This window comes from Hylobates moloch, unplaced genomic scaffold (assembly GCF_009828535.3).
Source record: "Hylobates moloch isolate HMO894 unplaced genomic scaffold, HMol_V3 SCAFFOLD_17, whole genome shotgun sequence".
NCBI lineage: Eukaryota > Metazoa > Chordata > Mammalia > Primates > Hylobatidae > Hylobates > Hylobates moloch.
In genome coordinates this window covers 45,329,602-45,342,673 of record NW_026652292.1, presented here as the reverse complement: position 1 = coordinate 45,342,673, position 13,072 = coordinate 45,329,602, and the positions used below count along the sequence as shown (strand labels likewise).

Genomic DNA, 13,072 nt, shown 5'->3' with positions numbered 1-13,072 from the left:
GAGGTACAAAGAATCTACCACTGTGGGAAAATTCAGGCCATAATAAACCACTCTTTAGACAGGGGATCCAATGGGAGATATTTAAAAAGCAGAAATACACTTTTCTTGGTGAGCAATGGTAGGTACTCCAGTTTCATCTTAACTTTGTTTGTCTTTGGTTATGGGTCTCAAGCATCCCTATTTCTGTAAACAAACACATAAATATTCAAAAGAGTATCTCTAAGTAAGTTGAGGTTTATAAAATATAAATTTTTCTTTTTAACATACCGAGGCTTTATTTTTTAGCTTTCTGTCTTTAGTAGCAGTCTTTCCTTTTTTGTTGCTGGTAAAATAATGCAAGGTTCCATATTCCATCAAGGCTGCAAAAACAAAAATGAAACAAACAGAAACAAAGAGATCCATCGCAGTCACATAAGAAACCTTAGGTAAAGACTTCCTGGCAATGGTACTTAGGGTTGTCATTGTCAGAACTGTAGTGATACCTACGGAGAGAGGAAACAAAACAGGAAATGAAAAATAATAGACCACATTTATTCTCCAATCTCATTTGGCAATATTGTGAGTGAAATTAAACAATAGAAACAAAAAATATGATTACTAGCAATTTATATTAATAACTATTGGTAGCCATAGCAACATTGTGTCCAATGTGCTCTTTGTGTTTCTGTGGGTTCTAATCATTTAAATTGCTGCGCAGTGCAAGTTGACTCTTGATATCCATTTTTCCCTTCCTCCATTGTAATAGAATATCAAATATTTAGCTGGCATGTGATTGCCCAGAACAACTTTTTTTGCCATCTCTCTGCAGCTGAGTATGGCCACAGGCTGAGATCTAGCCAAAGGAAACCAAGTCAAGAATGTAGGCAACACACAATATCCGAAAGACAACATTAAAGAGACAAGGAATGCCCTTCTTTCCTTCTCATTGCCTTCTACTGGAATACAATGGTCATACCAATCGCACTATCTTAAAACATTAGATAATATTGGAAATTAAATTTACTCACAATACAGGAGAAAGCCAGAAGGAGCCTGAATCTCTCATACTGTAATGCATTGTATCGCCTTGAAATAAAAAAAAAAAAGAAATTCCTACCCCTAGACTTCACATAAGCAACAGATATTCTTCTATCTAATAGAAGTGATAGTGACTTGACATTTCCCACTATACATATACAGTCAAAATTGATTCAAACTAACATAGGTTTTTGTTATATAATAACTTGAGTTAAACCTACTTTTTAATCTCAATGTTTAAGTGAGGAATACTGGCACAGTTATATCAAGGGAATACTGCTTTGAAAGCACAGAGTAAATCCTTTTATATGTATAATTGGGATGTCCTCCAGGGTCTCAATCCTGTATGTGTATCTTTGAAGGGACCTGTTTCTCATCAGTCTTCGTGTGGTTCTTATCACTATTAATCTTAGATCTCCTAAATTACAGATGCACATGCTAATATTTCTTTTAACCTAAACTTTCATAATCCTCATTCGTTTTCCCAGTAATATGGCCCCATGAGCGGAATTGTTTACTCTCTTAAAAGTACTAAATGCTAAATGCTTCTTAATTTGACCAATATTTATAGAGTGACAACATTTATGATGAAATGTAAATCAAAAACAGGTGCAGCAACAGTCTCTTTGGTATAGTGAAGGCAATAGCCACCTCTTCCCCTCATGTCTCCATTGAAACATACCCTAAAAATTCTACTCACAAACCTGTCATTTCACTTTTATCATTTCTTAGGATTGGAGAAAATATTAAAGGCAATACAGCTGTGATGAATTTGGAATTACGAGACAAATTTAGGTTTAATCTCTGACTCTTGTATCTATTAGCTCTGTAATCTTAAAGTTTTTCAACTCCTTTGTGCCTCTCGTTTAAAAAAAACAAACACAGTAATATCTTGCTTCGTAATTGTAGTAAATATACACAAAAGGTACTTAATTTAATTATCTGTCTTTTTTAAATTTCCAAATATACAAGTCCATTGTCAGTTAAATTATTTTTATTAATATTTAATTTACTTCCTTTTTTGTTAGAAAACATACTCTGAAAATTTCAGTGTTTTGTATTTTAGTAATATCTTGTTTAATGATCCATACGCACTTGAAAATATTGTGTGCTCTGAAGTTAGGTGTAGTGTCCTATAATTATCAATCAGGTAAAGCAGTTGACGATAATTTCTTTTCAAAGTTTCTATATCCTAATTAACTTTTTCTTGTAGTTCTAACAATGAATGAGAAAACAGTATGGCTGCAGATTTGTTTATTTCTCCCACTAATCCTTACAGCTTTTGCTTCAATTATTTTGAAACTAAATGTACATTTTAAAGGCTTTGTTATGGTAAAGGCTAAAAAAATGATATACACAAGTCTCCCTTTGCCTCATCTCCCACACAGGCTTATTAAATCACATTGTTCCCATTGTCAGCCCAAGTAGGTTTCCAAAGTGTTTCTTGACTCCACAGTTATGTCCCCTATCTGAAAAATCTTAAATCCGATGTGTGGTTTCATTTTATTATCCACGACTGCAATAAATTTTACTTTATTGAGTTTCTGTTACATTCTTTTTTAATAAGGCAAAAAAAAACTAAGCAGAACTTTGCTTTCAGACATTTATTTAATTTAGTAATTATTATCACTGTCATTACCTTGAGAAGAACATGGTGGATTTTCCATTAAAATATTTCTGAGTCAGTGATAATAAAAAACACTTAGGATATTAACAGGATATTGAGAAAACATTTTGGATATCATTGCTATTTTCTCCATGGCTTCCCCTACTCAAGATCCTATAATAGCCTCCCATCACATTTGGCCCACAAAAATTTACATGATCTAACTATTGGCCCCTTCTCCAAATTCATTTTCTGTGACGATTTATTCAGCTCCAACCACATTTGTCATTTTTCTGAACCCCAAAGCATGGCATAGCAGGAAGATCTGGCTTCAAAACCATATGGTTCCCCCTGCCTGGAATATCTTTCTGCCCAATATCCACCAGGTTAGCGCCACACTTCATTGGGTCACTGCTCAAATGCCACATCATCAGAGGTATCCATCTAGACTCCACAATGTAAAATAGCAAATATCACACCACTCACACTATGTCATTTTCTAAATATTGATTTTGCTATCTCTTCACAGCCTTCATGACTCACTAAAATTTTATTGTATGCCTTTTACATTTGTACATTACCTGTTTTCTCTACTAAAATGTAAACACCATAAACACGAAGTTTTAAAATTTTATTCACTGTTAACACTGCAGCACCAAAAACACTGCTTGTTTTACAGAAAGGATTTGATAAATTTTAGTAAAATGCAAGGTTGAGTTCATTGAGTTCAGGAAATTGTCTTTCAATGATATGTGTGTGCATGTATATTTAAAGCAATTGTAATTCTCTCTTAGGGTCCACAATTACAAGAGATATTTGTCAAGTTACATCTGGCTGTGCTTATCTTTACAATTGATATGCTAATATTGAATAAAAATAAGTTTATGCAAAAACGACTTCACAGTTGACTTTTCTCTTCACGACGCTCTAGCATATAACTTTATACAAACCCAGTGGTACAAATAATCCATTCAAATTCTTTTAGAAACTTCCAAACTGTTATGCATAGTGGTTATGCTAATTTACATTCCCAGAAAAATATGGAAATGGAAACAAAAATACTATGTTTAAGTTATAGTAGCATACAAGGAACCTAAAATAATTTATACAACTTATAATATAAAATAATTTTAAACAATGAAAGGAAACAAAATTAAGGTATGAATGGATTTTGTCCACTAGCTATGTCAATACCCCTGTTTAGATGCCCAAGAGAACTTCCTTTTCAAGTATAGACCCATGTGCCTCAAGCATTGTTGTTGTCACTTTTATGTGACCTGCATATTACTGTACTTATTAGATGGAATCATTTATGAGCTATCGTAGAAATCACATTTATGAGCTATCATAGAAATCACATATAAACTTCTTTGTGGTTAAAAATAGAAACTGTCTCACCTTTCTTTACATATTTTTAAGACACAATTATGAGCAGTGTGATTCATGTGTCTTTCACTGATTTGGGGGGTGAATCAATTCATTAACAAGTTTTCTTCATGTATCAATACCTGATTGCAGGTTACCATTTTCTTTTAAATAACTATACCATAATTAGTCACTTATTTTGTTATATGATTTGATTATTGAAATAGATTTTTACAGAAAAAGAGTAAAAGTCTATTTTGTCAAGTATGAATCACAATTACCCTGTTAATCAATGTTATTGTACAGGCAACTACAGGCGACTCTCAAGTATTCACAAAATAAATACACATTTTATACATGACAGAAGCCACAGAAGCCAGGGAGCTTCTTTTTCCTTTCAGCTACTTGCCCTTTGGAACAATTGACTTCATTAGCAATGTTATAAAAGCAGGTTATTTTAAAGCCATCTGCACACCTCAGTAAATAAACAGTGGTTATTAGTGACTCAGCTATAAGATTAAATAAAATCTTGATGAAACGTGATAGAAAAACTCAACCAAAATAAGATTTAGGAATGATGTATGATTTTCATGTATTAATTCTTGCTATGTATCTATGCTTCCCTTGGTCTTCATTAGCAGAAAAAAGAAGGAATTTTCTGAAATTTCAAGTTCTTTACAATTCCATTTTCTACTTTTCTTTTTTTACATATCTCTTTCAACATGCTATTGTCCTCTAGTTCCTGTCAATTTTTTTCCTGACTGTAGTCTAGAAGAATGTATCTAAGAAATGTGACTATAAACTTTTATCACATGAAAATGATTTTTGGAAGTTCTATGGCATTACAGCATAATATTACGTCATACCCAACGACGTTCTTGCCGGCACTGCATCCTTATTGATCCAAAAAGACACCCAAGAAAGAACAACTGTCAGAATGCATGGAATGTAGGTCTGAATAGTGAAATATCCCATTCTTCTGCTCAGGTCAAAAAAAATTGTCATGATAACATAATCCCCTGGAAGAAAAAAAAAATGTTTTATTTTGGCTATATAAATCACAATCCATATATTTAAAATAAAAATGTCAGTTAATGCTGGTATCATTCACTATTTGAGTATTCTTTTTACCAGAGATTGTGTGAGAGATTTCAGTTGAGTTCCGTAACCCTACAAATGCAAACTGATATAATCTCCAGTATTTAGGATCAGCCACTTCTACGGAGGGCTTTTTCCACTTATACTCAATTTCATTTTTAGGGTATCCATCTATAGAAAAAAAATATGTAGATTAGCAAGATCCAAATTTGATACCATTGCAATGCCAACATTATCCAAAGGTAGATTCTTGGAACTTTTTCCTCTTTTTTTATTATAAGATATGCCAAACATAGAACACTTGAATACAATAAATATTAATAAGCAGAGTTTAATGACTAATCATACATGGATCAAATTATTATAACCCATGTAACCTACTTAAATTAAGAAATAGAAACTTGCTAACATATAGAAAACTCAGTATGTCCACCCCAATATAGCACTCCCTCCCCAATCTAGAGGTAATAACTATCCTGATTTCTGTGATGATCTTTTCTTTTTAATATAGATTTTTCATATGCATCTCTGAAAAGTATAGCATAGTTTGGGTTCCTTTGAATTTTATTTGATCATTGCCATACTTAAGGCATTCTTTGGCATATTATTTTTTTCTTCTTTTTCCTCATACTACCTTGTCTAAGAATGTCTTTTTTAATATATTGTGATAGTCATTAATGTTGTAAGTAGCTAAATTTCTTCCACTGTGAAAACACACCAAAATTTATCCATTATACTGTTTTAGACATTTGTGATATTTTCTATTGGCTATAACCAACATTGCTGCTAGTAACATTATTATACGTGACTCTCGAAACCTGTATATGCAAGGGTTACTCTAGGATATACACCTAGGTATGGAGTAGCTGGGTCATGGGTTACACATAATATCAACTTTATGAGGTAGTGCCAATCTTTTTTCCATAGAAAGTATACTAACATATTCTCCTTTTTTTTTTTTTTTTTTTAGACGGAATCTCACTCCGTTGTCCAGGCTGGAGTGCAGTGGCACGACCTTGGCTCACTGCCAATGTCTGCCGCCCAGGTTCAAGCAATTCTCATGCCTCAGCCTCCCAAGTAGCTGAGACCTATACAGGTGCTCACCAACACACATGGCTACCTTTTTTTAATTTATTTTTATTTTTATCTTTATTAGAGACAGGGTTTTGCCATGTTGGCCAGGCTATTCTCAAACCCCTGACCTCAGGTGATCTGCTCCCCTCGGCCTCCCAAAGTGCTGAGATCACAGGCATGAGCTACCACACCTGGCCATTAACATATTCTCTTATCAGCTGGAGTGTGAAAGTTCACATGAATGCATATGCTCATTAATCTTGATATATGCAGTCTTCTTCATTTTTACTCGTCCATGAAGTGTATTTTATTTCACATTCTCCTGATTAATAATAAAACCTAGCCTTTAAAAAGTATGTTTATTAGACTCTTGGATTGCTTCTTTGAGGAACTGCTTGTCAATTGCCCATTATTTATTTTTTACTTTCTCTTATTTTTTCCTCTCTTTTTATATTAATTCTTTATGTATTCTAGATACTAGTCCTTTGTTAAGGAAAATGTTTTGTCTACTTTGTAGCTGTCTAGAACGGAGGTATATCCTTTCATCTTTCTAAAAAATATGTTTGTTTCTGCCTTGTGTCAGGAATATCTTTGAGGACTTTTTGAACCAACCAAGTGAAAGAAATTTGGGCTAAAAATCTATTTGAGGGTAGACTTGTAATTAGATTATCTCAAGAAGAATCATTTCACCCTGTATGCTGATTTCAGAGGCAACATCCCTTTTAGCTTTTGGTGGTTTTGTGTGTGTGTGTGTGTGTGCGTGTGTGTGTGTGTGTGTGTATGTGTGTGTGTATGTGTGTGTGTGTAGGAGGTAATTCTTCATGTGATCTCAACTGGTCAGGCTTTTGTATCCCAACTTTCCAGGGAGATTATGTTCTATTACATTACCATCTTACAATACCATCAAAGCAAATCTTGAAGGAAATTACCAAGTTTTGTCAATGTCCTCAGGTCGAAATCGGCTGCAAATTTACCTTTCTGGTTTACAGTTTTCATGTAGATGTTTGTAGCTAAAAAGTTCTTTCTACGTATGGTCACATACATGTTTTAGAATATTTTAATGGTATAAAATTTTTGTTTTCAACCAAAAGATTGGTAGCACATTACATAAACAGAATTTACTAATTAACTTGAAATTTCAAAAATAGTATATCCAATATTTCCAAAATAACATGTATTTTGCACTAGGATCTCTATTAGTCATGCAATGAAATAGGTACCATCTCTGCTGATCTGTTTAATAACCTATTTTATCTTTCCTTTTCTCCATCTTCTTTCACTTGCTCTCTAGAGTTGTAACCATTTTGATTTCCATAGTTTCTGTCTTTCCTTTTAAAAAATCTTAGAGTCAATATGAGTATAGACATAGTATACAGTAGCGTGGGCACAAATAAACATGATTGGCTAAATAGCCACTCTGAATCTCATGATATTAATTTTTAAAATTGGGACTGTAATGAAATCTTCCACACATATTTGTTGTGAAATATTAGATGCAGATGGCTTAATTCTCTACTGGACCCATGTAGAGTGCCTGAAAAAAATTAGCTACAATTATTATATGTTTGTTATTGACACACAATTAAACTCACAAAGATAAATGATTAATTACCATTAACAACAATCAAAACCAGACAGCTATCACACCAAAATTTAAGAATGGCTTCTAGAATGAAGTACAACAACTGCTACATCAATTATTGCATATGAACTTTTCCTTGAGTTCCTTGAATTCTATCAATCAAGTATTTGTTGCTATTTAGCTGTTTTACCCATTTCAAAGTTACTGTTTAAAAATCAAAGCAGTGAGATAGATCATTAATATAAAAGAATGCTTTAATGAGACAAAATCATTAAGAAAATTCAAGAATATCATTAATAAAAGGCAAAAAATATGTGGAAATTTAGTAAGTGAAGAAGTAGGGTTATGCTTATGAATGAATTGTCATATTACACTCTACCACATTCTAGGATGTGATCTGTGAAAACAATAAATTTCAAAAGAAAGAAAATAGCATTAGACAATTTGTGGGGAAAGGCAATCACATTTTTATAAGCCATTTTACTTATTTTTAAGACAATTGTATGTATCTAGAAAAATACTTTTATAAAAATACATGTAAGGATATGTATGTTAGTAAATATAAAATAAAATTAATATAGCTCTGGATAGGTTATAATTATTTCCTTTAAAGAATATACCAGGTTTTTATACTCTAATTACACCTCTAATCACTTCTCTATGAATCAATCTTTTTTAATTAAATCAACTTATTTCTACCTTGGTTTCTCTGACTTATTAAAGTAGTCTCAAATATTTGCTATTCATATGGTAAATACTATTTGCCTAACCAATTTTTGAAACACATTTGAAAATCTAATGTAATAAAGTTAAATCTTGCCTCCAGGAAGATGAATATAATTTGAATCACCTTTTTTTGGTGACTGTGTAAAAACATTTGAATACAAACCTATTTTCGATACTCCTTTATTTAATAAAAATAAGCAAATAGCATTGGAATAAAATTAAAAGTTATAAAGAATGTTTTAATAAAATATATGCATTCATTACACATGTATTGTAACCTTTTAGTTTAAAAGCAAGAAGCAAATATATTATTTGTATTATTTTATCTAAAAGAATTGAACATAACTTACACTTTTGAAAATCCTATTTTATTTTCTTTCATTTCATTTTTAAATAAACAGCTTCTAAGGTTAAAATTCTATGAAATTATCAGTGTTTTGTTACTTACAGCTTGAAAATTCCAGTGGACAGGAATGTTCATCCATAGGAAAGTTATGAAGCTGAAGATAACATTCTGCATTAATTGTCAATCTATTTAGATGGAAAACAAGTATTAAATAAAGATAAATAATTTGAAGCATTAAAAATCTCCTGTCTAATTTTAAAACAAGATTTTGTCGTATGATAATAGATTGTGACATATTAGAATATAATAATGATTCTAAAGTCTCAAAGTCTTAAATAGCAATAATATTATAACATTTATATATGAGTATGAGAATTCTAACAATTTCCTCTTCAGTCAACTAAGTTACCTCTGTATACATTTCAATATGATCTCTGTGTTTACACATAATAATTCATACTTCAATATGTCAACAAACACATGTGCAAACACAGCAGATTAATAGATTATAAATGGTTGAGTACGGTAATTTTTTCTCTTAATTTATTATGAATATCTTTCCATGAAGGATGGTTCTTAATAAGCAGATATGTTCAAGTCAATGAGTTAAATAAACTTGAACCTTATACATCAACCTTCATTTAATCCTTTCTTACGGATGCTTTACTACACCATTGAAAATTAGAGTATTATAAAATGTTATAGCAGGGTGGGTTTCTAGAGGAAATCTTACTCAATTATTTGCACTGCAGGTTAAGAAAACCATAATCTTTATGCTGCAACCTCTTCTACATCAAAGGAAGAAAATCAAATAATTTTTTCTCTTTGCTTTTAGTCCTTTTCACATAATAATAACTGAGCTTAAAAAAGTATTGCCAAAGTATTTCACCATTTTATATTTTAGCATGTGAAAGGAGCTCCGTATTTTTGGTTTTGCAACTTTGAGAAATAAAAAATTAGGAGTTGATTAAATATTAGTATGGAAAATAAATGAGAGCAACTACAGATTTTTAAACCAATATTACCTTAGAGTATATAGAACTCGTCCATCATTCCAAATTCGAAGCAGACGATTAGGGGTTGTTATCCAGTGAGCATCAGATTTTCTTGAGTTTCTGAAGAAAGTGTCAGGAATCCAAATTTTTCCAACCATATTACTGTTAAGCATAAGTACTTTCATGGTACTATTGAATTTTAAACGACTGTCAAACCAGGTTTGGGCAAAAATTATATCTATTGTGTATTCCTAAAATATAAGAAGAAGAGTAACAACATATTAGTAAAGCTACTATTTTAGTTGTTTTTCTCGAAAGTTTGAATTTTTATATCGTAAAGTTTCTGCAAGGAGCAGTTAAACTCAGTCTTTTTGGAGGAAAAAAATGCCATTATTTTAAACTTTTTTTTTTGAGACGTAGTCTCGCTCTTTCGCCCAGGCTGGAGTGCAGTGGCGCGATCTCGGCTCACTGCAAGCTCCGCCTCCCGGGTTCACGCCATTCTCCTGCCTCAGCCTCTCCGAGTAGCTGGGACTACAGGCGCCCGCCACCACGCCCGGCTAATTTTTTGTATTTTTAGTAGAGACGGGGTTTCACCGTGTTAGCCAGGATGCTCTCAATCTCCTGACCTCGTGATCCCCCGGCTCAGCCTCCCAAAGTGCTGGGATTACAGGGGTGAGCCAGCGCACACGGCCTAAACTTTCTTTTTGTTTGCATGAGTCATGTAAAATAAAATCCAAGATTTCCAGTAGTTATTGTTGCCCAGTGTGGCTTTATTCTTTTTTATTTTTTGTGTGTGAATTTTACTCAAGATTTTGTAGTATGTAGGATGTACTCATTAAACTTAAAAGCAAATTATCTTAATGTTAACAATTACATTAATTTATACATAGAGTTTAAGTCACATAAACAAAAAATCTAGACACAAAATACAACCAAATTTTTTAAGAGCCCTTACATTGTTTTTTGTCTAAAAAGTTAATTCCAATTATTTATATCTACTGTTTTTAAATGTTTTAAATAAACCACAAACTAACTTATTGTGCAATTATAAAATGCCAAACATATGTTAAGAGCTTTGCATGTGTCATGTCACTAAATCCTTATTGCAACTCTGGGAAATATGTACTACTATAATCATTATTTTTCAGTAACATGTATTAATAGAAATATAAAATAATTCTTATCACATCACACAACTAATAAGCAGTTGATATGGAAACTGAGCCACTGCAGGCTAAATCCCAAGTCCACATCCATAACAAATGCATATAATGGCGGTTGTAGTGAAGTCTGATGGGTTCCAAGGTTGGAGCAAAGCCTTTGTCCATAGTAACTGTAATTAGGAAATTCCACGATTAACAGAGAACTTTCAGGAGTAGATGATTAGATATTATCTACCTTTGTATCCTGACAAAATGTCTGCCATATTATCGGCATTTAAAATAAATAAAATGAACAAGAACTCAGCAGTAATCAATGCCATGGAGGAAAGGAAATAAATATACATATATATATTATATATATGTACTATATATATGTGTGTGTATATATATGTGTGTGTGTATGTATGTTTGCATGTGTATGTATATACTTTTGATATTTAAAAGAATAAGTAAATTGAAAAATAGGTATTATAGAAGTTACTTCTGGTAGGAGAGATTGATTACTTGCACTTGATATCATATTAGCAATTGGCCAATTTTCTTGAAGGAAAGTATTTAATATAAGAAATGGAAGTACAATTGGGGAAGTGGCCAATAAATGAAAAATGGAAAAAAAATTACAAGTGATTAATAAGTAAACAAACTAGATTCAACTTATTTATAGGGAAGTTGGATCAAATCCTAGGTTCCAGGCAGACTACTTATAATTACAATTTGCTTAACCAGAATATAAAAATAAATTGAGAAGTTATCTCATTTTATCTATTTTTGATGAACAGTGTTACAATTCTGGAAAAGCATATACATAATAATTATTTAAAATCCAATAGGTGCCAGAAACTATGTAATTGAGTATGAGATGTATGTTTTATAAAGGGTTTAAAATATATACACATATAATTCTGAATAATTTATTCATATAATGAAGTAATGTGTAATCATTCAATCATCTACCTATATATTTAACATCTATATTATGTCAGTCATTGTTTTGAATGGAGTTAATATATGAAGTTTTTGTGCACAAAAATGCTTGCTTCATGACCCTCTCTTTACATAATTTTGATTGCCGTGCTAGAGTAACTTAGGGAGATAATTAAAATTTTATTTTTTGCAACTTAATATGGGATGGCACAGATCAAACTGTGCCGTGGAATATGGACTGCAAGTACTTTTGCAACTACGTAAGCCTTACAAATCTGATAGCCACAACCTTGCTTATATACTGTGTTTAAAGCACAGGCTGAGTCATAAGGCAAATCAAATCCCATAACACACAATAATTCATATTTATGCTGAGATGTTTAATCATCTTATTGGGTAATATTAATGGAGTAACACATAAATTGTGCATGCTTTTAGGAGGTCCAAGAGACCCTTATACACAATATCACTGGTGTACCTATTCTTTGAACCTTGTGAAAAATTCTTGGACAACTTCACTGAAGTTATCATTAATCCCCACTCCTCCCGCCTGTATCTCAAGCCAGATGTCTTGTCTTTGGAATCAGTTATAATTTATCCAAGCAGCCTCTTCACCTGGCACAAATGACTAACCATTCAGTCTAACCATGTAACCTACGCTAATGACATGGTGTCTAATTTTAATGGCAAATACAGACAGAAGGCTCATACTCTTCTATGGTAAACTAAATGCCGTGGGAAGAGCATTTAGTCAACTTTATTTGCCAGAATTATGTTGTACTTTTGCATAGGATCAAACAGCAGAAAGTACTTAAGATACCAGTAAGGATTGCGGCTAGGCAAATATTCAACACTGGTTGGTAGAGGGAATGTAATGCTACTTGGCAGTTATACTTAGCTGCAGTATTCCTAATTCACAGGGCATTAAAGGTGGCACTTGAGAACCAATTTGTCTAAGGCTGGGATTTCCAAAGCAGCTGTCAATACTGCTTAGCAGCTGCAGGACCTTCTTTGAAGGCCCTGATTCTGGAAGTGTTAATCACTGTTGGAAGACTTATGATTTCCAAAGGATCAGAAATGGAAAAAGTTTTCTACTCACAGTTGTCCCCTCAATCTAATATTAAGAAGAGAAAGATTCAGAGCATAAGTCTTGATAATCTATCCATCTCAAGCCCT

At 32.4% G+C, this 13,072-nt stretch overlaps 1 protein-coding gene across 1 annotated transcript in view; it reads right to left on the bottom strand.

The window, feature by feature from the left end:
• Positions 1-13,072, bottom strand: part of GABRG1 (gamma-aminobutyric acid type A receptor subunit gamma1) — an 88,525-nt gene that overhangs the window by 15,409 nt on the left and 60,044 nt on the right. The window contains exons 4-8 of the mRNA XM_032135688.2: positions 9,840-10,060; positions 8,917-8,999; positions 5,120-5,257; positions 4,855-5,007; positions 268-482 (exon numbers count right to left, since the gene is read on the bottom strand). Of these exons, the coding sequence (XP_031991579.1) occupies positions 268-482; positions 4,855-5,007; positions 5,120-5,257; positions 8,917-8,999; positions 9,840-10,060 (810 nt within the window). The remainder of the gene's footprint in view (positions 1-267; positions 483-4,854; positions 5,008-5,119; positions 5,258-8,916; positions 9,000-9,839; positions 10,061-13,072) is intronic.